The 26,259-nt window shown below is 36.3% G+C and overlaps 1 protein-coding gene across 1 annotated transcript in view; it reads left to right on the forward strand.

Moving 5' to 3' along the window:
* Positions 1-978: 978 nt before the first annotated feature.
* Dok6 (docking protein 6) overlaps positions 979-26,259 on the forward strand; it is a 313,007-nt gene continuing 287,726 nt past the window's right edge. Inside the window, exon 1 of the mRNA XM_026783400.1 lies at positions 979-1,420. Coding sequence (XP_026639201.1) covers positions 1,355-1,420 — 66 coding nt within the window. The 5' untranslated portion in view covers positions 979-1,354. The remainder of the gene's footprint in view (positions 1,421-26,259) is intronic.

The raw sequence follows: 26,259 nt of genomic DNA on the forward strand, positions 1-26,259 counted from the left end.
TAATGCTGCTATGAACATAGTTGAACAAATGCCCCTGTCATATGATCGGGCATCTCTTGGGTATACTCCCAAGAGTGGTATTGCTGGGTCCAGGGGTATAAATATTCTTGACTATAGGTAAAAAAAATCCATAAATTTCTCCCAGCCAATATTCAATATTCTTTTCCCTTAAATCACCTAAAAGAATGTAACTCTAAAATTGTATATCTTTAAATTAGAGAAAAACATAAATTTTAGTATGTTTTCCTAGACTAAGAGGAAAAAGTTTATTCCTTTGATTTTTACAAGTTGAACATTTCATCGCATCAAAGGATAACCGTTCTGCCTTTTACTTCCTGAATAGATGAAATGCCAGTAGCTTCTTGAGCTTTAGTTAACTAAAACGCTTTGTCAAACCAGGCATCATCGCCTTTTCTGCGGAGGACATCTGCGACCTGCTGCCTCCCGGATTCCTTCTGACTTCAGCAGCCTGAGGATTAGACACATGCGCAGGGTTGGTCTCTTTGTGTGTTCACCAGGAAGGGCTTGGCTTCGATTTACACTTCCCAACAGGGCAAAGATCTGGAAAGGCCACGTGTATCTAGAACTAAAAATGTATTATAGACACCATCTCTAAAATAAACAATTGTTTCTCTCCCCCTTTGCCTTCTGCGAACCCGTGAAGTCCCCCACTGCTCTGTCCCCCACAGCACAGTTTTGGGTGGCGAGATTAGCAGCGGTGGAATGAGGATCCTTGTCCTTAGGAATCCACGCCTGGGCGAGTGGTGCCAGCTCAGGACTCTGGTGGGAGCGGTACCCTAGGCGCGGGTGGCAGGCGGAGCTCCCTGCCGGAGAAGTGAGTGATGGAGTGCATCTTGCCAGCATCCTCCAGCCCTGCCACCCGGCGGGCAAGGGGGAGGGAGCCGAGCGGGCGCAACGGCCCGCCCCGCCGTCCCTCCCCCTCCTCCGCGCCGGGGAGCCGCGATGGTGCGCTCCGGCCAGCTGTGCGCCGCCGAGTGAGGCGCCAGCCCGTGGGTGCTGCCGGGGGCGGCGGCGCGGAGGGGGGCACAGCTGGGGGCGGCGCTGGCCGCGGTGCTCCCCTCGTGGTCGGGGGCGGAGGTGAAGACCGCTCTCAAGGTGCTGGTGCTGCTGAGCAGATCCGGGCCCGGTACCCTGGTCCGGGTGCTTGGCGGCCCTGCTATCCCCAGCTAGCGACTCAGCGTCCGCGCCGGCAGGAGCCTGGGGAAGAATTGGCGGTGGCGCGACTGCCGGCGACGGCCGGCTGGATGCGAGACCTGCGTGGACCGGGCGGTGGACAGCGGTTGACGACTCCAAGAAGCGGATCGCCCAGCAGAGGAGCCCGACCGCGCTGGCCATGGCCTCCAACTTTAACGACATAGTCAAGCAGGGCTACGTGAAAATCCGCAGCAGGAAGCTGGGGGTGAGTGGCTAACTCGGCTTTCTCCTTCTCCGCCGCTCCAGTGGCCCGGCGGCAGCTGGGGATGGGGGCGGGGAGAGATGACCCGCGCGGGTACCAAAGCAGGCGGCCTTCCCCTGTTAGTCAGCTTGTTGCTTGACCTGAGGAGCGCTTGGCACCTGTCTAGGGGATTCTGCACACCAAGGTGAGGGCTCTGGGCCACCTAGAGTCCCCATTCTCAAGTGCGTTGGGCTCATGGTGACCACAGCGAGAAGTCCAATACAACGCAGTGATTGTCAATTCCAAAGATATATGAGCTGTGGATATTTATTACATTCGGTGCAACCCACAGTGTTTTCTCTCAAAAGTGTGCGCCTCCCGGGAGAACTGCTGTGTGCTGACAGCAGGTGCAAAAGGTATCTTTCTGTATGTGTGTTTATATCCATCATTTCATGGTCTTTTTTCCCCATACACATTTCAAAATCCTCTTTTGATGCCTCTTAAGCGCAGCGCATTCCTTTTTGGCTACAGCAAAGACTTTAATGTGTCCTTAATAGTTGCCCACTGGCTGACTACCTCATCCGCTGTTTTCCTGGTCTTGTGTATTTTTGCCTGTGTATAGGCAAGTGAGCGTTGGTGCACCGCTGCAGGAAAGTCCGTGGAGGCAAAGTTTATGGAATCTTACTTTCTCTTTGAGAGATGTTTGGTCAGACTTGGGGGACGAACAGTGTAGACCTGAGCAGGGAATGAGGAGACAAAACTTCTTTGGTGATTCAATAGGTATTTTAAAGGGTTGTACTGACTGTCCTGAAAGACTCGGATATAGATGGAAAGATAGGCGTGCACCTGGAGAGGAACTGTCCAGACCTGATAGCTATGAATGGAAGCTGACTAACTTGCAGGGGGCATCTCCAACTCCAAGACACAGCTGTGTGGCCGCCCAGGTTCACCTGGCCACAAGATGAAAGGAAAATTCAACTCAGTATACAAAAGAGTGGGGTTTCACCCATCAAGGATGCCTCTTCTTTTCTGAATTCACGAGTTCCTATTCTTTCTAGAATCCTGGCTTAGAGGTGGAAAGTTCCCGGATTTTCTCCACTGGGTTGGTGAATATTCTAACTTGGATAAAAGAAATGAATGAAGGAAGGAATATATTTATGCACAGAAGGGGGAACTTGTAAATTGAGAAATAGAAACAGTGTGCCTTTGAGTAGTTGCAGAAAATTATAAAGTAGCCAGAAAAGGAAGGTAGATCATCCAGCATTCAGAAGTGGTTTATGGACCCTTAGCTGGAGGCAAGGGTTGGAGGCAGTAAGCTGCCTCTTATGCTTCCTCTGTTGGCATTCTCACTGAAGGCAGGCAAGACCAAAGGACACAGAGATCCCTTCTCAAACTTAAGCAGATTACTAACTTCAGGAAGCTTAAAGAGCAAGAAATGCATAGCTAGCTAGAACAGCAAAGTTTATGTTCCCCCACTCCCATCCCCCAGCCCAGTGCCCCACCTGCACAAAAGAGAGAGGGGCAAGGCTTCAAGGGCTTTTCTTAGGTAGAAGATCATGCCTTATTTTTTTCTTCAGAGATATGACTTACCTGGTAAAAACCTGCAGTTGTCCAAAAAGACAGCAGCCCTTCACCAAGATCCTATCTGTTACCTGGCAGCTGCCAGTCAAAAAAGGCTAGGCAGGATTCCTGCTAGGTGGCGGTCCTCTTTACTTGAACTTTGACTCCCTTTGCTCTGACAAGGTGCTTTTTCCTATCTATCCCTTCAGTCCTGCTGAACTCTAGTTTTGTCGGAGTCTTCCAAATGTATGAACTAATGGAAGAATTAAGCCCCCTTCCTCATCCCAGTTAAATATGTTCCTACACTCAGTCAAAGAATATGGAATGAAAACTAGAGGATCCTCTCCCTTCCCTCATTAAGCTATCCAGGGTTACATACTGTAAAACTTCGATATGCAGCCTAGTTTCATGATAAAGCTCAGGGAAAGGCCACCAAGTGCCTCCAGGATAACTAGACATTAAGAACATGTGAAATGTCACTCTAGAACACAATTTCCACCTAGCCATGTGTGCTCATGTATATTTAGAAAAAGAATTTTTTTCTAAACTCGCTATTAATTTAAACATAAGTATTTTTAAAGGACAGGCCTCTTTGAAAACATTAATAGTGTGTCTGTATATAAACTATTTTTATCTTCCACTTCTTTTCTGTGCGAGCAATGTTAACTTTAACATCTAATGTTTGAACTTTTATTTTAAATATTCTTAACCATTTTGGAAAGAATAATTTATTAAAGAAACTTCATAATATATATTTGTTTTCAGATTATTGTTACATTTAAAAAATTGAAATTGCAAAGCTCTATATTGTTTGTTCTGTTTATAAGTAGGTTCCATGAAAGAGTAGAGCCTTAATTAAAGATAATAGTGTGTATGCTTTGGAATTTAACTGTATCATCAAGCCCCAAATCATAGAAATAGGAATTGGATATGCATTAATATTTATTATCACTATCAATGATATATGTTTCTAATTTGTGGACTCCAAACTACACACTCTTCCAGACAAACCATTTGTAGTTTTATAGACATATGATACTTCTTGCATGGTTTATAACCAACACTTTATTTCAACATATAAAGCATTGTAATTGTATTTGTGCTGATATTTGCTATATTATGAAAAGAACTCATACTTTCAGAAATCAAATTTTACAGAATTTTGTTTAAAAGTGGTCAGTGTAGGAGGCCAGTTGCACAATGCATATCTGTGACATAAGGACATATTTCTTGATAAAAATGTCCTATTGCAATTGCATCCCTTATTCTCTCTAAATGAGTACTTAGCATCATTTAGAGGGGAAAAAGTGAAACATTTCCTGGTCTCTGGGTATACTGCTTTCAAGTTGTAATGCTAGATGGCTTTCACAATGTTCTTTAATTGACAGTCTGCTCATTTGTGCAATCATTTGTAAAGAAAAATTGAGTCAGCTTTGAGGTGTGTCTTGATTCTTCAACAATCATTTCTCCATTTAGAAAGATTATATTATTATTATCTTTATTATTTATTATTACTATTATCTTTATTATTATTTTTGTTGTTTTGTGAAGGTGCTGTGTATCTTAGGCTTCAAGCTAGCATCTTAACTGAGTATGACCCTTGATGTTCTGATTCTTCTGCCTCCATCTCCAAAATGCTATTGTTACAAGCATGTTCTCTTTTGCAATGCTCAGGATTCAGGGTTTGGTACAGGTCAGGCAAGAATTTTAACAAATGAATTACATTCTCAAAATATAAATGCTATTTTGAGAAATAAATAAAATCATTTCCTCAGTATTTACTATGTTTTTTAAAATGTTTATTAAAACACTGAATTTTATAGGTAAAATTTATACATGTGAATTTTTAATGTATATCATAAATGTTATAGTAATTTATTTAAATACTGTACAACAGTTTCATTGCTTTTACAAACTTGTGTCTGTATTGTCTTTGACATTTGAATATTTTTAGAACCATCCCATTCGTCTACAAACTTTTCTATTTGAAAAATTATTGTCATAATCCATAAGCTACTGTGTTTGTTAAGGAAATAATAGTAAAAAATAATAATAAAAATAAAAACATGCTAATGAGTTTTATCTCTAAGCCTTGATTGTCCATTTTCTTCTGAATTCTGACAGATTAAATTCAAAATCAATGCACTTATTACAAAATATCCAATTTCTTCTTGACTGGGACTAAACTAAAAAACCAGTCACTGAAATCATTAGTGATTGGCTTTCCTGCTTACTGACTCATCTATCAAAATAAATATAGAAATACGGAAAGATATCATTCGTCACTAATATGCTAGACAAAGTTTAGAACACTACTTTGACTAAATTAAGACTCAGGCATCACATTATTGTTGTCAGATAATTTCATCCACACAGGGGATTCCTAATTATAAATGATCATGAAACAGAAATTATCCAAAATACAGAATTTCTGAGTGTCATGATCATAACTACAAGTGAAAACTTCTATATTATTACCTCATGTGATTAGTATTCCTTTATAAAAAAAATGACACTATAAACGTGTGCCCTGCTTGCAAGCATGTGTAAATAATGAATGTATGAGGATGGAAGAGAGTGTTCCTATTTAACTGCTCTTCCAAAGACCCTGCGTTCAATTCCTAGCATTCACAGGGAGGCTCATAATAGTCTGTAACTTAAAAACTAAGGTTACAATTCCTTCTTTTCCTCTCCACAGGCACAAGCATACAAGTGGTACACATATATACAGCCCAAATCCCCTTATACATAATAAAATAAAATTTAAAAATAATATATAAAACATAAATGAATTTTTAGGTTAAACTTGGAAATATCTTACCATGTATCCCATTATGTATGTGTGCATGTGTCAAATATGAAATGCTTCATGTCCCAAGCAGTTCACAAGAAATACTAAACATATTCATAGGAATAACTATTCTCAAGCACACACACACACACACACACCAGAAATAAAGTGTTTTATTTAGAATTCTATTTCTATGCATTATTCAAAGCCTAGTAAATGATTCACATTGGTGTGAATGTACCAAAAGAGTGTCTTGAAGTATTGTGGTGTGTGTGTGTGTGCGTGTATAACTATGCACAATAAACAAATAAACAAATGTTCATGAAGTCCATATACTTCATCAGATAGCATATAATGATTTGTGTGATTCTGTGGATATTACAAAGTTATGTTGTATTAAGTCATCACTACTCATAATGAACTCTTTTTGTACTTAGCACATTGGACCAATCATATTTGCTTTCCACATTTGGTTGTTGGAGAAGACAAAATATGGAAAAACATACTTAAGATCTTAGATGCATGCTGGTTTATAAAACTGATTGTAGACAGAGTAGTTTCATTTTTCAGTCTACTTTTTTATGGCAAATTGAATTCATCTAACTCCTACCATCTCTCTCTTCTCAATTAAAACCTTGAGACATATATATTTCTGACCTAATGACTCTTACTTCCCATTCTTCAAACATGAGGCTCTCTCTATTATAACGTTTTCATCTGATGGTAAGAAATGGAAGAGTGTAGTTGCTTATGAAAGGCAAGCGGTGAAGCCTAGCCCTTCTATAGAAACCAATCATCAAAACAAGCAGCAGAGCATGTGAATCAGAGTTCTGTTCATTAGAGGAAGTAATATTTAGAAAATCTCTCTTTTGATTCGCTAAAACTCCTTCTTAAAGTAAAGTTCTATTCTTTATAATATACTTTAGCAGTGTGGTAAGAATTAGATGGAGTAGATAAATTTAAGACACGGTCTCAAATGATCAAGATAATAATCTTGACCATCAGAAACTTAAAATGAACATCCAAGATCATCATTATCAGTATGAATATTCAGTGTGTTTAAGATATGGAAGTTGTACTCTAATGCTTAAATGTGTTTTCATACTATTAAGTGTCTTGAACATAGATCAATGTTCCATATCAAGGATCCTTGATATACACGTTTATTTGTTGACAGTTTTTTGTCCTGCCTGGTTCCCGCAATCAAGTCTCAAAGAAATCACACAGAGGTCTACATTAACTATAAATGGATTGGCCCATTAGCTCAGGATTCTATTCACTTTTTTTTAAAGATTTATTTATTTATTTGTTATGTATACAATATTCTGTCTGTGTGTATGTCTGCAGGCCAGAAGAGGGCACCAGACCTCATTACAGATGGTTGTGAGCCACCATGTGGTTGCCGGGAATTGAACTCAGAACCTTTGGAAGAGCAGGCAATGCTCTTAAGCACTGAGCCATCTCTCCAGCCCCCTCTATTCACTTTTATAATGCATATTAGCGCATTATTCTTGTCTCTGTTAGCCACATGGCTCAGTACCTTTTTCAGCCAGGCAGTCACATCTTGCTTGCTCTGTGGCTGGGCCAGGACTGCCTAGGAATGGGCTTCCTTCTTCCCAGAATTATCCTATTCTCATTGACCTGCCTCTACTTCCTGTCTGGTTGTCTCACCTATACTTCTTGCCTGGCTACTGGCCAATCAGCATTTATTTAAAATATAATTGACAGAATACAGATCATTGTACCATACCACTTACAACTAATTTTTTCTCATTAAATATGAATTTAGAATGAATGAAAATATCCAGTAATTTATAATGTTTGTTCCAGGTCCATGTTTATACACACACATATCAAATAACATTACATATTATATAATACATAATAGTATGTAGACTATGTCAGTTATTTCTGTATTTGTAAATATGTCTGCAGATAACAATTTATAGATTTCAAAATAAAGAAAAGTCATATGTATATTCTATTTAATTCCTATACATTATTTGTTCTGTATATTATTGCATAAGATGTAATGTAAGCTTAGAAAACTATATGTACATTAATAAAATTTATTTAATTTTAGGCTTTTAACCTTAAGTACACATATGAGCATATCCTATTATCTTTTAATTTTAAAAATGTGGAACCATGCACCTCCACAGCCACCCCCCCCCATAGCTAGAAAAACTAAACCTAGATATGTTCCTGAATTAATTTTTCTCTGAAATGATCAAGCATACAGAATACATGGAAGACTAGAATTCAGGAAGGGAGTGTATGAGAATTCATAGCTACATTTATGTCCTGATAAGGTTACACATTATGAATGGTGTGGTGAAACTGAAAATACTATTTCTTTCCTTTTATGTCAATTACCCTAAATTGGTGGTTCTCATCTGTGTGTTGTGACCCCTTTCAAGGTTGAATGACCTTTTCACAGGAGTAGCCTAAGACCATTGGAAAGCACAGATATTTATACTATGATCCATAACCATGTCAAATTTACCGTTATTAAGTAACAACAAAATAATTTTATGTTGAGGGGCTCCACAACATGATGAACTAAATTAAATGGTCGCAGCATTAGGAAGGTTGAGAATCACTGCTCTAAATACTTAAATGCCTAAAATGATAAAATTAATAATTGCATGATATTCTGGTCAACTGTCTTTGTAACATATACATTCTCAATTTTCTTGTTTTCAGAAACATACAACTATGACTGATAAATTGGAAGATAGTATAAAATATTTGTCTAATGCCACTAATGAAGTAGTTTGTTACTAACTGATATTTTTGTTGGCCCATAATAAGACATGAGGAAATACCTGTGTAGAATTAGGAAGTAGTCAAACCTTTGCATTACTTTGTTTACACCAACCACATAATAGAAGCTAGAAGATAAGGCAGCAGCAAAATAAAAAAATACAAAAATCACCTTTCCCTTTTAATTTTCAGATGATACATAGACATCACACGTTTAGGGAATTTTATCTTAAAAGGAAAAGTAGCTTCTATCATAAACAGCAATTTCTATCAAGTAAGATTAACTTGTTAGGAGGGAGGATAAAATATAATTCCTGTAGCCTTAGATTTATGAATACTGTCTCATTTTTCTGAGTATTGCTTTTTTTTCTTTTTGTTCCTTTAGACTCTCAAAACTTTTTCAAGGGATCACAAATCCTAGACTGAGGACATTTCTAGTTTTTCTTTTTTTGTTTTGTTTTTGTTCTATGGTTTTTAATTTTTCAAGACAGCGTTTCTCTGTGTAAGAGCTCTGACTGTTCTAAAACTCTTTGTAGATCAGGTTAGCCTTGAACTCACAGAGATCCCCCTACCTCTTCCTCCAAGTGCTGGGATTAAAGACATATATCACCACTGTCCTGACATTTTGATTAATTTTCAACATAAACCTTTTTTAAGTTGATTTTGATACTCTTAGTCATTGTTTTTACATTGTAGCACAATTTGTTGTAAGAATATTATATCTGTCTATCAAATTGAGTGAAAGATGGTGTTTTGTTTTACATAGAAGATAAATATTGAATTGTTTTCTCATGATATTTGGACTTAATAGTGACTGTAATACTTGAGCATGTGCAAGATATTTTGTATTCTATTTTACTGAATCTATTATAAAATACTGTCTTAAAAACTTACTAATACAATTACTGAGAACACTAATATGTCAAAGTTCATGTTAATCTGAAAAATAATAAAAAAGAACTCAGTCATGTTGTTTTTCATGTATACTATACTTTTCAGATTATTAAAAGTTCTCACATATCTTATGCAGTTCTCCAACAGTTTTGACAGTACATTTGATTTTTATTCCTATTTCACGTATGTACCAAAATCTAAAAGGAGCAAAATGTGTCCACAAGAGTTATAGAAGCTCATGCTGTGTTTGTGGGTTTGATGCATTGAAAGCATGGTTTTAACTTCAAGTTCAGCATTGCATCTACTATACGATAGTTACCATCTTACTGCAAATGTCAAAAACAACACATTCATACGCACTCTCATAGATAAATACATTTTTTTTTCTTAAGGTTTTGTGTACATGTGTGTGTTGCACTTGTGTGGCAGGCTCTCTCCCTGGACCACCATCTTACCATTGGAGTGGCTTGTTAATGTGATCCAGGTATCAGCCTGTCTGCCACTCCCCACTATGAAGTTGCAGATGCACACCACCACCACTCAGGCTTTTCCATGGTTTTTGAGCATCAATGTTCAGGTTCTCATCCTGTACAGCTAGCACTCTACCAACTGAGCCATCTCCATGGCTCTGAAAGCAAACATTCTTTTCTTCATTGCTCAACTGGTATAAAACTAACAATGTCACTTTCATCACTCAAATTTATTTATATTGCAATGAAAGAGAAATTTAGAGAAAGACCTTATACCACACTAACAAGCTTTCTAGAGAATTCTTGTAGGCCACTCAGCATGTGTCCATGTGCATTGATTGTGGCTTCACATTTGACTAATTTATTCTTATAAAGTCATGCAGAACCCCATATCAGCTGCTAGTGTTTAAGTCGAGGTTAAAACATTTAAAATATACTTTTTAGCTTATGTGGTAGCTTGAATGAAAAATGGTCTCTATTGGCTCATATATTTGCATGCTTGGTCCCCAATTAATGGAAGTTTCATAAGTGAAGGATATTGGTCACTGGGCTATAGATTGTTCATGTGTTGATTTTGGGAAAAATAATGTGATTGCTTTATGCCCCTGCCATAAGAATTTGCCTAAGGCTAATTTAAAAGGTAACTGACTGATTTGTTTAGTAGAGCAGTCTATATTGGCTCTGTTGTGTGGTTGTTAGTCGTCACTCTTATGCAGGTCTACAATGCAAATGAGCAACTAGGGCACAAAGAAACACAAAATGTAAAGTGTGAAAAGAAGAAAAATATCAGGACAGAACATGTTATGTTGGAGACAAGACTTGTTCTGAAAGAGAAAAGAAGATTCAAGCGTGGCCTGATCAGAAATATAATAAAGGCAAGGGTTATTTCAGGGTGTCCTCCCACTCAGATAAGTATCTAATTTGTAAAAAGAAAAGGCCTGAGGAACTGAATGCTCTTAAAAGGCAACAGTGTGAGCGGTAACAAATGTGGTTAATGAATGGCAGAGTTCACCTGAAGCTGATTTTCAAATTTCGAGTGTCATCCATGGGGTTCTGGCTTTAGAATTATGATAGATGTGTTAGCAAAGGGGTTGTGGAATCTTCCTCAACAGTTAAGAAGAGCTGCTGAGGTCAAACAATATGTAGTAAGTTAGTGCCTGTATGAATGCCCAAGAGGCATGGGATATTTACCAAAAAGAACTGAATTCAGGGAATGGAACAAGCCAAAGAAAGGTATTTGTGTTGCAGGCAGTGAAACTGGAGTGATGGAGCCAGCCAAGTCCTTTGATGTCAGAGACGGGAATATCAGGTTTGAAGATTTTCCTGCTGGATTTTGACCTGGTTTTGGTGAATTACATTCTTAGTATTCCCCCATTCCTCCCTTTTGTGATGATAATATACATTCTATGTCACTGAGTGTTGGAAATGTGTGACTTGCTTTCTAATTTTATAAAGAATTACAATTAAGATATTGCCTTGAGTATCAGAGAGACTTTGACCTTTAAACCTTAAAACAGTGTTGAGACTGTGAAAGGTTATGGAGATACTAAAGTAGGAATAAATGCATTTTGCATTGAGATAATTCAGGGATTAGAATGTAGTGATTTGTAAAAGAATAGCACCCTATTTCATGTGAATGAACAGGCCTCAGTTGGTTGAAATTCTTGGGAAGGATTAGGAGATGTGACTTTGTTGGAGCATGTATGTCACAGGAAGGGGGTAGTGGTGGCTTTGAGACTTCAAAAGCCTCTCTTCATTTTCAGTGTTCTCTTTCTGCCTTATGCTTGTGGGATGTGGATTCTCAGGTGCAGTTCTGGCCACCTGCTGCTATGATCACTTTTGAACTCTAACACTGAAACAAGAAATCCAATTAAATGCTTTATTTGATAAGTTGTATTAGTCATGGTATTTTATCACAGCAGTAGAAAACTAACACACCTAATTTTTGTTTATGTGTATGATCTTTTGTTTAAGGTTATTAAATAAAAGGCAACTTTTTTTAGTGGAGTTTAAAATCAGGGATTGTGATGCCTCTAAAAGTTTCTTTATTTTACAGGTTTGTTTTGGCTATCCTAGGTTTTTTTTTAATTTCCATATGAAGTTCAGTGATGTTTTTTTCTAGGTTTGTAAGACATTTGCTGGAATTTTGGTAGGCATTGCATTGAATCTGTAGATTGTTTTTGGTAAGATTAGCAGTAAATAGAAACACATTTTCCTGAGTGCTTTAAGGACTTAGAACCAATGCTTTTGTAAGATCTGTCGTTTTCCTAATGTTTTATAGACTCTCTCACACTTCAGAATGCGTCTACATTGACCAGGTATATCCTTTAAGCAAAACTTTTTTAGTGCCCGCTCAACGTTTACTGTAACTATGAACCACTACATATGAGTGCATATGAAACACATGTAACTCATAAGAACAATTTGGAATTCTGAACAAGAATAAATCTTTTGCCACTCTAGTTGGCAGTCTAAACACAGGAGAGCAGGACCTAAAAATGATGTTGGCTAATGTCTCATGCAATAGCCAACTTTATTCAGAGCATCAGACAATGTATACTCGGAGGATTAAGAAAGGTGATGGTGTACACCTTTAATTCCAGCACTAGGGAGGCAGAGACAGGCAGATCTCTGTGAGGTTCAAGACCAGCCTGGTCTAAAAAGTGAGTACCAGGACAGGCTCCAAAGCTATAGAGAAACCCTATTGTCAAAAGACAATAACATCATCAAACTTGTTGAAGGCTATTATAATCATCTGCATTTGTGTATTCTTAAACTTTGTTCTCCAGCCTTCCTAATTAAAAATAATGCAAAATAAGAAATTCCTGTTTAAAGTGGCATATTTTGTTGCTTCTAGCAACAAATGTTAAAAATGACTAGGTGGTATTATTGAAGAAAACTCTTAAATTTTAGAAGCAATATATTAGAATAGTTTCTTGAGCCATGAACATTAAGTACGTTTCCTAGAAAGATAAGATCATTAGAAATCATTTTTTCTTGTCCTCAGTACTTGTTTGTATTAAAATCTAAGAATATTAGTATTAAAGTCTTAGTCATTCAAGGAGATACATAGAAGCTTTGATATAATCAACCATTTGTATGACAATATTAAGGAAAGGATTTGAAGCCCTAGGTTGAGTTTCCAGAACGTCAGAAAAGGATAAATTGTCACCCAAACTCATAACATATTTTGGACAAAGGTTTCAGAGAGAAAGACGTCTGTTCAATAGATGCTGTTGCTGTAACCTAACAAACTGTGTGAGGATCAACATCAGCTTTACACTTTGAAACTCGGACCGCAGATTTATGTATAAAATTTAAAATTGTAAAACACTTCATAAAATCATGGAAAAATATTAAAAAGTAGCACCAAATAAAATGATCTTATACTCATGCCAAAAACAAGATCCATCAAAGGAAAATTTGATTAATTCCATCAAAACTAAAACTTTTCTACTTTGAAAGATACTGTTATGATAAAGTAGATGCTGATACTGATAGGCAGAAATACTTACAAACACCCCGCCTTTGACAAAGAACTGCCTATCTCAAAAAAATCTTTCAAACTCTATATAAATGTAATCAAATTAGACTTAAGTCCTGCTCAGAAGTAGGGATTTCATGCCTGGTTCTGTTAACTGATACATTTTCATCACAACCCCTATGCTTAAAGCTCAGGGAATACCTGGTAAGAATGGCTACAGAGATTATAAATTTCAGAATACCAGGATTTCCTGGTGAGATTATATCTTCTATATCTGCAAGGAAAGATGTGCCCATGAAATTAAAAATACTAACTGTACAATGACAACACCAGTTGACATGCCAGTGTGGTTGGTAGAAATCTCACAAGACTCCTACCCTTAGATAAAGAGCTACAGGTAATTAATGACTACTGAAATAGGGAGAATCAGTCTTCTCCAGGGACAAGTCCCCTAACTGATTATCAAATACTAAGTGACCAGTCCTCAAAACATATGCATACATATAAGTAATGTTAAATGAACTTAGCAGTTTGCATTTGTATATTTATTCATCCATACATTTATATATGTAAGAATAATATTTAAGTAGAAACATGCCATGATTTTGAGAGGGAACAGGTAATCATGGGAAAAGCTGAAGGGAAGAGGAGGGAGATGATGTAAATACAGTACTCATGTGAAAGTAGAAAACAATGAATGAAATTTCTAAAGACAGAAATAAATAGGAATTTATACAAATTGATGAACAGATGTTTGATGTTCACCATCATTAACCATTAGGAAGCTGAATTTCCAACAATAATATCTGACTACATAATAGTTGGTAAAGTGACAATAATAAAACAATGATGTCATCAAACACCACCAAAAATGCAAAACAAAACAAAACAAAAAAAGAAAAACTGGGCCCCACAGACGCTGCTAGTGGGAATTTGAAATGGTTAACACAAACCTCTGGAAAACAATTCTGAGTTTTCTTTTTAAAAACCTCTTAGTTTGAGTTATAATCAATAATAATTGTGTGTATTCAAGCTAAATAAGGTGATGTTTTGATACATGTATACAATGTGAAATGATTACCACCATCTAGCTAATTACCATGTCTATCACCTCACATATCACCCCATGTTTGAGTGTGTAGAAAACAATGAATAATTTCTCCTTGAGGAATTTTTAAGCAGACAGCCCAATGTATCACATAGATTCAAAGTGTTGTACATTAGTCTGTCCAGTTTATGTGTAACATAGAATTTTTGACAAGTGACTTTTACTCTCTTTACTCTTAAAACTCTGCCAACCACTATTTTCCTATTTGTGAATTTTGAATAGCCTTTTTTAGATATTACGTATAAAGGAGACTGTGCTGAGTTTGTCTGTTCCTGGTTTATTTTTATATAATCAACCCTCCATTTTTCTCTATGTTGTTTCTCATTTACTTCCTTTAAAAGACTAAATAGTACTGTTAAGCTTTCATTAGCATATGTATTTATCCCTTTATCTATTAACTGACAGTGAGATTGATACATCATAAATATTGTGAGTGGTGCTGCTGGAAACACAGAAGTGCAGATGCCTTCTGGATATGTGATGTTCTTTCCTTTGGATGTTTACCCTGTAGATGGAGTTATGTTGAAGAAGTTCTTTTTCAATATTATGATCAAAATATTCTTTTGTCATAGTATCCATATTTTCTTTGCCCTCAATAATGTACTATGATTGATTTTTATCTGTAGCCTCACCAGCCCTTTTAATCATCTGTCTTTTGCTGTTAACCTTTCTAATAGATGAGCAATTTCTAATAGGTTAAATGTGTCATTGGTGTTTTCATTCACGTGTTGCTGATTGTTAACCATTATGAGAATTTCCTCATATACTTGTCTATTTTTTATCTGGATCTTTTTTTCTTTCTGTTGTTATTTGAGTTGCTTATGTATTTGGATGTGTGTGTGTGTGAGTGGTTTGTGTGAAAGCACATGCCTGTACATGACCAAAAATTAGTGGAATTACCTATGGGGATGTCTATGAGGTATTTTTGATTATCAATTAGTATAGGAGGGCCCAATCTACTGTGGGAAGTACCATTCTTAAACTTGTAGGTCTGGGTTCTATAAAGATAGCCAAGGAAAGCAAGGAAGAAAGCTAGTAAGCAGTGTACTTCCATGATCTCTGCTTTGATTCCTGCCTCCAGGCTCTTGTGTTGACTTAATTTAATCATGGTCTCTAAGCTGTAAGTAATGAACCTTCTGTTCCCAAAGTTACTTTGGACTATGGTATTTGTTTATGACAGAAGTAGAAAGCAAACCAGAACACCTTGCCATATAACAGAATTGGTCATAAACATAAGCATGGGTCTTTCTTAGTTATTGAGGGCTCTATCTTCTACCTTAATTTTCCAAGAAGTGTATCCTGAGATAAACATGAGTTCAATCTATAACCACTTAAGAAGCATAGTAATAAAGTTTTAACATTTCATTTGTTAAATAAATTAGTCAAATATAAACACATCATTTGTCTTATCTAACACAATACCTTTCCTTTCTTTCTGGCTCATGGAATATGTATTTGTATCCAGAGGGTAACACATAGGATAGTGAGCTCTGTGCTCAGTGAATGTACAAATAGCTACAGCTAGAGAGACAAAGATGTGAATGTGAACTTGGCCTTGTCCAAATAATTTCAGTCTTTCTTAAATTCCCCTAGGATCATACTCCTCTGTATTTTCCTTTGGTCTCAATAATTATTCCAGGTTTTTAAAATGTTATGTAAGTCTGATTTCAGTCAGATTGCTGTAAGAGTAGAAATATAAACAAGTGTATATCGATTGCATTTATATGACTACCAATACTTTAGAAGATTGACCTTATTTTTATTGTATGTAGATATGTTTGGTGTTTCTTATGTGTTTGGAGGAAAATTTTGCTTGAATTTATGTCTAACAAAAATGATCCTTTACTTGATACCTGATAATTTATATAAGGTATTTATATATTTTTATGTATAATTTATATAAGGTCAGTGAATTATAATAGTTATTCTCAGTGAAGTCTTAGAGAATGTAGTGTTCTATAGAGAGCAGTTGGCTAGAAAATCTATGCCCTAGCTAAAAGAAGCTAGTTAATGCTTAATTTTTTATAAAATACATTTTACAATTTTAATCATATCCATTTTCTAAATTTCTATGAAAGCACTAAAATTAGCTTTATTAAGAACAAATAGAAGATAAGCAGATAAAACTGTTTATTGGCCTTTCAGAAGGAAAGAACAGAGGGAACAGATTTTTATAGAATAACCTACCTAAATTTAAAACTCTATTAATCTCTGGGACATTAGCTTTAGATGTTTGCCTTATATTGAACTATCTTTGCTTCAGCTGCTCTTTTGATTGTTCTATATAATTATTTACTTTCATGTTTGCTATAAAATTTCAAATAGTTTGCAAATTAAGATATTTTCAGCTGGAGAGATAGCCCAGGGCTTAAGAATGCTTACTTTCTTCCCTTGCAAAAGACTCTGTTTAGTTCCCAGTACCTGATATACAGTGGTTCATTGCTTGTAACTCCGGTTCCATATCATCCAATGTCCTCTTCCAGCCTCTACAAGCAGTTGTACATATATGATGCACATAAACTCAGACAAGCTCACATACATACATATAAAGCAACTTAAAAATAAATCTTTAAAGTTAACTACCTTTAAGATTTATGGCATTGATTTGATGTCCTGTTCACTTTGCAGTTCAACATATGGTTTTACATGCTGCCTCACCATCACCATATCAATGCTGCTGCATGGACAGGTTACTTTACATTTTAATATTATGGTAGGAAGACAGTGAATCTCAGACAGGTAAGAACACACATTGACTCAGAAACCTCAGTCTTCTACACTGAATTCTTATCAGAATGCCTATGGTGACTGCTGCACATATCACATTGCATAGTGATACAGTCGACTCTGACGACCAAAAGATACCAAATAGCTCTGAGAATGCCACCTTAGACTACAATCTGGCTTTGTTAATAAATACGATAGCATTGGCTTCCCTGTGGTGTACTTTATGTATTCTAACACATAAAGCCAGGTGCCTCAGTTCCTAATGTGGAAGGTAACATCACAAGTGAGTCCCCAGAAATCTATCACCATCAGTGTTCTCTCTTTGATTCCCCAGCTTTAACGGTAAATTGATGATGTTTACATTGCTAAATGTAGTCCAGATAAAAATATTTCTATTAGTTTTTATTTTTGATACATTAAAATGCTGTATTGAAGTAGTCCCCTAAAAAAGTATAATTCTAAAAATAGGTGTTCTTCCTTATCACTTAATGAGGATTTTCTGAGCATATGATTTTGTAATTAACATGATTTTTTCAGTCTCCCTCTTATATTGATGACTATAGTAATTTGTCTCTAAAGAAACTTTCCCCATATTTTTGCTTCTTAAAAACCCTATAGATTGTTGAAATGATGTGAGTCTCAACTCAAGCGTTTGAGTCTCTTCAGAGATCAGATTATAGTGCAGAGGAAAAGCTCAGGAAAGAGAAACATTTTGTTGAGTGTATTGACATATTATGTCTGCATCCCATTTGTAAATAATTGTCAAATTCCAAATGGCAGCATCCCATAGACCTAGAACACTCAGTTTCCTTTAACTTGTTGCTATTTCAGTTTGAAAATAACAACTACTGATTTGGCTTTCCACAATTATCACTGATTCAGAATGTTTCCCGTTCAGGGCATTAATTCTCTTTGCCTTGAGCAAACAATTTTTGATGCATTTATGTTTAACACAACACAGGCAGGTAGGTTATAATTACGTGACTAGCTGTTGCTTATATACTACTGTGACAATGTTATTCGCATGAATTGGCACCTGCAAAAATGGAAGCCTGTGTGGAGGGTGCCAGTGTCATAAATTGGTTGCACTTTCATACCTTTGCTTGAGAGTTCCAGGCATCCTTTGCCTGATTAACACTCCGTTCAGTTCCTCACAGGATATTTTAGTGTCACCTCCATTGGTGGTACGCCCTCCCCAGAAGTTCAGTATCACCTAGGAATCCTTCTCCTTTTAGATCATATTCCACGAACCCACTAAGGGCGCTTCCTCTGTGTTGGTACTTGCTGATCAAATAGCACCAAGTGGTCAGGTGTCCTCCTCCCAAACTGCTACAAAAATTTCCTCATTGGTCTGCTTCTGAAACTGTTTTCTGTTTTCCTTAGGCTCCTTTAATTTCAACCCCCATATTTTTATTCTCAACCCATAAAACTATCTCCATTGATTAGGCACTTTAAGTTTTGATCATGCCTTTCTTCTTCTTTTTTCTATTTTCTATTTTTATTATATTCTTTTTCCCTTTCATTAAAATTTTCTCATATAATATCCTGATTATAATTTACCCTCTCTCTACTCCTCGCAATTCCTCTCCACCTCCCCTCCTATTTGGTTTCACTCTCTCTCTGCCTCTCATTAGAAGACAAGAGGCTTCTAAGACAGGACAACAAAACATGACATAACAAAATGTACTAAGTTAAAACAAGCACTGCCACATCAAAGTTGGATGAGGCTCATCAACAAAAGGAAATAAGGCCTAAGAGAAGAGACAAGAATCATAGACCCACGCAGTCACACTTTCAGGAGTCCCATAAAAACATTATACTGAATGTTATAATTTATACACAGAGGACGTAGTGCAGACTGATGCCCACCCATGCTTGCTGTTTCATTCTCTGCTGTTTCAAATGATTTTTTTCTCTGTTAATTAAGAGGTCTGTGTTCTGATGTCCCCCAAATGAACCTATAAGGTATTTACAGAACATTTTCCCCAAACACAAAAGAATGTATCTTCTTCTCTGCACCTCATGCAACTTTCTCCAAAGTTGACCAAATACTCAGCCATAAAGCAAGTCTCAACAGATCCATGAAAATTGAAATAACTATCCATATCCTATCAGACCACCACAAATTAAAACCGGTTATCAACAAGAACAGAAAGAATAGAAGGCTTACAAATTTATGGAAACTGAAAAACTCTCTACTGAATGAAAATGTGTTCATACTTTCAATCTTCAGTTTTGCTTGTCCTAATTTCTGTGAAGCATTTCCTGTCCAGAACTGCTTATGGCAGGAGTCTAAACATGGTGCATTACCCGGCATGGCTAGTCCCACCTCTTCATCTAAAACTCCTTAGTGCTAAGCCTGGGAGGGAGAACTGGGCTTTCCTTTATCTCACAACATTCAGTCATCATTATGTCTCCTAGGGGCTGCAGATTGAGTCTCAAACCCTCAATTCTTTCACAGAGAAACATTCGCCATCTCTAATTTAAAGTTCAGGATTTGCCATGACTTTAATTATTTTTTTTTCTTTTTAACTGTCTCTAGGATTACCCTTATATCTCTGGCAAGGTTGATTTTCTAAATTTCAGTTAAAAACCTGTAATTCTCCCTCCCCTTTTACCATTTCCCACAGTTTCTCATTACCTAAAGTAGTAATTAAAATTAAAGTGGCAATGCAAAGCTGTCCACAATGCCCACCATTGTTCCATTTAGCTTTTTATTGTAATGTTTTAAATATACAAGAAATTACAGGGAATCATAAACCTCTGTTTATAAGCTACCCACATTTACAAACATTGCTCAGGACTGTTTTTCTGTTCTATTTTTTTGAAGCAAGAAAATGTTAAAAGTTTAAAACTCATTTAAACCTCTTTATAAAATGATGCATGGGAGTTTTAGGGAGAATTTACTGATGTACATTGTAATATGAAGATACATGTCTAGGTATTTTATTTTAAAAATCATGTTAGCTGGTGTTCTATGAATAAGCCACACTTCATTAATAGGCTTTATAAGATTTCAGCTTGCAAAATCACACTAGCTGAACTGTGATTGTAACTCAGTTAAAGAGTAATGGCCTGGCCTTGTGAGGTCATAGATTCACTATTCATGTGTGTGTGTGTGTGTGTGTGTGTGTGTGTGTGTGTGTGTGTGCACACTTGTGCACATGCATGCATGCCTTGAAAAGGCATTCATATTCATGTGTAGCATGAATGATAAAAAAAACCAGAGACAGCTAATAGTGTTTAAGTTGAAGATCAGAGATGCGAAGCAACCAAGCCACAAGAGAGATCTTACCTCTACCAAGGCTCAGACAATGGGAAGGTCTGGCAATACTATCCACCAACCTCAGACCCCACACTCCACTGAGTTCCTGTCTCTCCCCCTTCATATTCCTCTCTCCACCTAGACATATTTCTCCTGTTTCCACCTCCCTAGTTATGGGATTAAAAATGTGTGATCCCAAGTGCTGGGATCACCTTTGTGTGAGCTCTGTTTCTATCTTAGACAAATTCAATCTTGTGTATCCCAGGGTTGTTGACAGAGGTTTCTGTTCTTCCTAGTCCCACACCCATACATCAATTATAAACTGGTTGGCCTATTACCACAGGCTTCTTATTAACTCTTACATCCTACATTAACCCATAATTCTTGTCTGTGTTAGCCACATGGCTTAGTACCTTTAGCAGTGAGGCATTCTCATCTTGCTTCCTCTGTGTCTGGGTGATGACTGCAGACTGAGCCTTTCCTCTTCCCAGAATTTTCTTATTCTGGTCTCCCTGCCTATACTTCTGGCCCAGCTACTGGCCAATCAGCATTTTATTAAACCAATACAACTGACAACTCTTTATAGCATACAAGACCATTGTCCCACAACACAGGGTAGCTTTAAACTCATAGAGATCTATCTGCCTCTGTTTCCAAAGTCCTAGGATTAAAGGTGTCTACCTCCACTGCCTGGTCTGTATGTCTGACTAGTATGGCTGATTTGTCCTCTGATCTTCAGGCAAGTTTTACTTATTAAAGCACAAATAATAAACGTGTGTGTGTGTGTGTGTGTGTGTGTGTGTGTGTGTGTGTGGTTCATGCACTTATGTTTGCATCCACATGTGGACATTCAAGGCCCAGTCTGAGTTTCATCCTCTATTTCTAGCCACCTGGTATCTGGAACTAGATCTCTTAGTGAACCTGGAACTCACCCATATACTAAAACTAGCTGACCAGCAACGTATAAAGATCATATTGTGTACCTCCTTAAAGGTGGGATTACAGAGGGTCTCTGCCTCATGTAACTTTTACGTTCTGAAGGTCCAAATTCAGGTCTTTATGATTATATGTTATAAATTGAACAATGTCTCTACTGAGAGGAATTCTTCAAAATTTTAATACTAATCTGATCTCAAATTATGGTTTTCCTTTAAATTTTCTTATGGTATGTTTTACTAACTTTTGGGGTATTAAAAAGAGCACATTTATGCACTCTCTTTTGGATTTGCATTTTTATGTCTTATTTATGAAGTTATCACTTTTGTAAAAATAATTTACTATTTTCAATTCTAATTGTAGAATGAGCTCTCTCAACTTTTTTTACATATGTCTTTAATCACTTTTAAATGTTCGAATTTATGATCTGTTTATTCCTATTGAAATAGGCAGTTTTCACCTACATTAAATATTCCCATACATAAATTTGTTAGAGAAATTTAACTTCTAATGTTCCCTTGTGTACATGTTAAATAGTTTCTGTTACTTGACTTACAATGTTTGCTTTTGTAAATGAAAATTTTCCAACTATATTTTCTATTCAGTTGCAGTGGTTGGCAACAATGTTATGTTTAGTCACAAATTGCATAGTGATTGTGCTAAGGCATTGCTTTGTTCAGGTGCCCAGAAACATCAATGCAGCAGTGTGTACCTCATTTTCCAAGAGTAAGTCTTCTGAGGAGCTAACCATAAAAATACACAGTTGCTATGAGTGGAGACTCACATGAGTCCAGGATGAGTAAAGATGGTGGGGGAAGTAGGAAAGTCTCTGCTATTGAGAAACAAGGAGTTCCCAAGGGTTGGAAGTTGTTGGGTGACTGTTCACGGGAGAGGCTCCCAAGATGAGTAAAGAAGAAGGATTCAATAGGCATTATACAAAATCTTAGAGTCCACAGGACACTTACTAGTATGAAGTGCAAAGTTCCTCATGGCCAAAAGTCTTTAAGTATGTCATTAGTTCAAATTAGCCACTTTTGTAGAGGTATTGTCTAAATTGTGAGGAGCAGAATTAGAGGCAAAAATACAGCATAGAAGTAGTAGCAAAAATAATGCATGGAGGAAACTGGGCAGCAAACAGAGAAGAGCCATGTTGTCATATTCAGTGAGTAAAGTACCTTCATGTACTGCTTATGATTATTTTCAAATTGATTGGTAACTACCCCTTCTGATCTTTTAAATATATATGCCTTTATTCATATAATTTCTTCTATTTACACTATGAGGGCTTATTAAAAAGGCCCTTTATTAATAAGATTAATTTACATTTCTTACATAAGGCTTGTGTCTTCCCTGCCTCCTTGTGTTATGTATAATGCTTTACATGTGTCCTTTTCCTGATTTTGATATTTATTCATTCAGTACATTAATTTATTCTTAATTATCCCACAACCATAAATTTATTTTGTGGAGTATCACTTACACATAATTAGAATTTTGATCTAATTAAAGAGTGTTTTATTTGATTCCTTGCTCACCAATATTTTTTATTTTTTTAAAGAACTCCAATTTTAAGCAAAAAAATGTTCTTTGAACAAACTTTGTCCAGGCATTTACAATTTTGAGTTAAACTGATTATGATTAAAATGCTGAAAAAGAAAAAAGAGAATTCCTATGAGAGGTAAAAGTGTATATTTTCTGATTTCCTTTCTCTTTTACTTTACTATTTGATTGATATGCTAATGAGTGAATAAAGAACATCTTTAAGATAATTTTAACATTAGCACATTATAGCTAGAAATGTGTACATGCACACACTTATAATTTCTCCATGTTTGAATCTGCCTATCAAGAAACTAATTAAGCTTATTTGTCCTCTTCTAAAACATTAGTTATTACTGATTTGAAATATTGACAATTTAGCCATTGTGTGTAAAAGATTTTTCTTTTCAAAGCAAGAAACTTAAAACCACCATAGAGCATTTAAGGTAAAGTCTTTCCTTCCAAAATAATCATAGCAGGATGCAGAGCCATTTTCCATTATAAACCTAAACGTTTTTGACTTATCATGAATCTCTTAGTAAGTAGAACAAAGTTATAACAATTTTACTTTGCATTTCAGAGGACAGAGTTGATTTTGTGGTAGTAAGGTAGAAAAAAGGAACATCATGGTTGAACACATCTTGTATTATCTGTGTCAATTCTTTTGAGAGTAGTCAAACAAGATATTATTTCATCTAGTAACTTCGGTCTAGGCATTCTAAGAAAAAAAATAAAACAAAACCCCCACATAATTCATGTTGGGGTCCTTATTACCTTTGGATGATTCATAATTTAACTGCAGAATATTTCTATTTACTTTCGTTTTGTATTAGGAATTGGCGAATTCTATTCTTTTAAAAATATTTTATTTTTTTCTATCGTTATTGTCTCGAAAAAAAACAAAAAAAAAACTGAGCACAGTTTTTAAAGTAAAATTCATATAACACAGAAAACTGTAAAGAAGTTAGACTCCCTTACAGCCATCCCCTCTTCCTCATTATTATTGTTGTTATTATGTAAATTTTACAAGGCAACCTTTGCATTTTCTTTCTTTCTTTTTTAAGTAAACACACTTACTGAGCAACTATTTTATGCCATTAACTAAGACAAATCAGTGAATAAAAATAAGAGAATAAGTAACAAATGACACTTGATTAGAAATACTACCTTCTTATGTAAAGCGGGGCTTAATTCCATTTTTTTTTACTTGAAACTTTCTTATTTGTGTTTGTCACATATTTAGTTGTGTTGCTCATGACCTCATTAAGATTGACAGTCTGTTTGATGAAGACCTGAGTTCAATCCCTGGATGGAAGGGGATGAAAGGGGAAACAGTCTCATGATTTCCTCAGACCTCCATAGACTGTGCCCACACAGAGATAATATGAAGGCAGTAGAGATGGCTTAGCAGTTAAGAGCACTTGCCTTTTTACTAGAGAACTTGAATTTGATTTCCAGCACCCACACAGCAGTACACAATAGTCTTCAACTCCAGTCCCCCAGGGTCTGTCACCTCCTTCTGGCCTTCACAGGCACCACACATGCAAATGGTGCCCAAACATATGTACAGGCAAAACATACATAAAAAATAAAATAGAAAAGAATAGAATAATGAAATAAAACAAGACAACCTTACAGATTCTGCGTAAACAAATGGATAAAAGAGGTACTTTTTAAAATCTATGTTTTTGCAGTTTTCTTTCTTTAGGATCTTAGACCTTTTCTCTTTCTTTGTGCATTCACATGTGTATAAAGTATTCACATTTGTGTGAGGCACATGTTGTTGACAATCTGTGTCTTCCTTGGCGATTCTCCACTTTATTGATTGAGGCTCTCCAGACTTTGGAGATTGCCAGTTCTGGCTAATCTCATTAGTCATGTTGTTGGAAATACTCTATGGCTGATCCTGACTGCTAGGATTACTGGTGGTTTTTGCAGTTCTCTGCAAATTTCATGTCATTGCTTTTTTCAGATCAGTAATATTTCCATCATGTCAATATTCCACGTTTTCTTATTCATTCTTATGGTTAGGGGCATCTAGCTTGTTTTCATGTTCTGGCTATTACAGATGATACTGCTATGAATATACTTGAGCAGGAGTCTTTGTGGCATGATTGAGCATTCTTTGGGTGGTAATGCTGGGTCTTGAGGTAGATTGATTCCCAATCTTCTGAGAAACTGCCATTCTGATTTCCAAAGTGGCCATATAAGTTTGCACTTCCTTTTTGTATTTTCACCAGGGTGTAATACATGAATGCATTTGTATTTTGTAAAACTATAAGAAAGTATACATTGTTTAATAGATTTTTCTGTACATAAAACCACAGCACCAATGATTGTTTTCTAGTGTAAGTTTTCTTAACACCCTAATGACATTGACGGATCCGATTGCAGTAGAAGGCTAGGAACCCTCTCCACTATTACTAGGAGTATTATCTAGGGTCATCCTTGTGATTTTCTGGTAATATATTCAGTGGAATTTTTGTACACAGAGATCAGGTTTTAAGTCTCATTGCAATGGGGGATACTTAGAAGGGGGAATCTAGGCTTATGCATTCCTTTAGGAAATGCTGGAATTCAGGTGAGATGTAAATAAAGTAGCAATTGTTATAGGTGCAAAAAAGAACAACTAAAGGGGTAAGCATCAGCTTTTGGCCTTGATAGAAACTAAGTCATTTTTCCATGGAAAGTAGAAATGTGTACTGCCGATGAGATAGGGTATCTAGCAAACTCTTAGCTGAATCCCTGTATCTTGGAACTAATGGCAGCTTCTTCTCAAGTAAAAGGTACAGCAACTCTAGGCAAGTTTGTTGTTCTTATGTACATAATTTCACACATCAAAGTATCTAACAGGGTTCCAGTAAAAATATAAATAGTAGTGATAAGAGGACATCCTTATGTGTTGGTAGTGTCATTCAGAAAAGTCATTTATATTAACTTTACACCTAGCTTTAATTTATTCTTAAATGGAACATTCTAACATTTAATCTAATGTTATACCTCACAATAATTATAGAGGTAAACATTTTAAATAGATGATTTGTAGATATTATATAGTTTAACTCCCTTTACCCATGGATACTGTCTTATAAATAAAATTAAAAATTAAAGGTTTTATATTTGTTAAACTTTTAGCTTCTGATAAATTTAGGCAAGGAACTCAGGACCATGAGGGGTACACCCACACACTGAGACAATGGGGATGTTCTACTGGGAACTCACCAAAACCAGCTGGCCAGGGTCTGGAAAAGCCTGGGATAAAACTGGACTCTCTGAACATAGCGGACAATGAGGGCTACTGAGAACTCAAGAACAATGGCAAT

This window comes from Microtus ochrogaster, chromosome 18, assembly GCF_000317375.1.
Source record: "Microtus ochrogaster isolate Prairie Vole_2 chromosome 18, MicOch1.0, whole genome shotgun sequence".
NCBI classification, from domain to species: Eukaryota; Metazoa; Chordata; class Mammalia; order Rodentia; family Cricetidae; genus Microtus; species Microtus ochrogaster.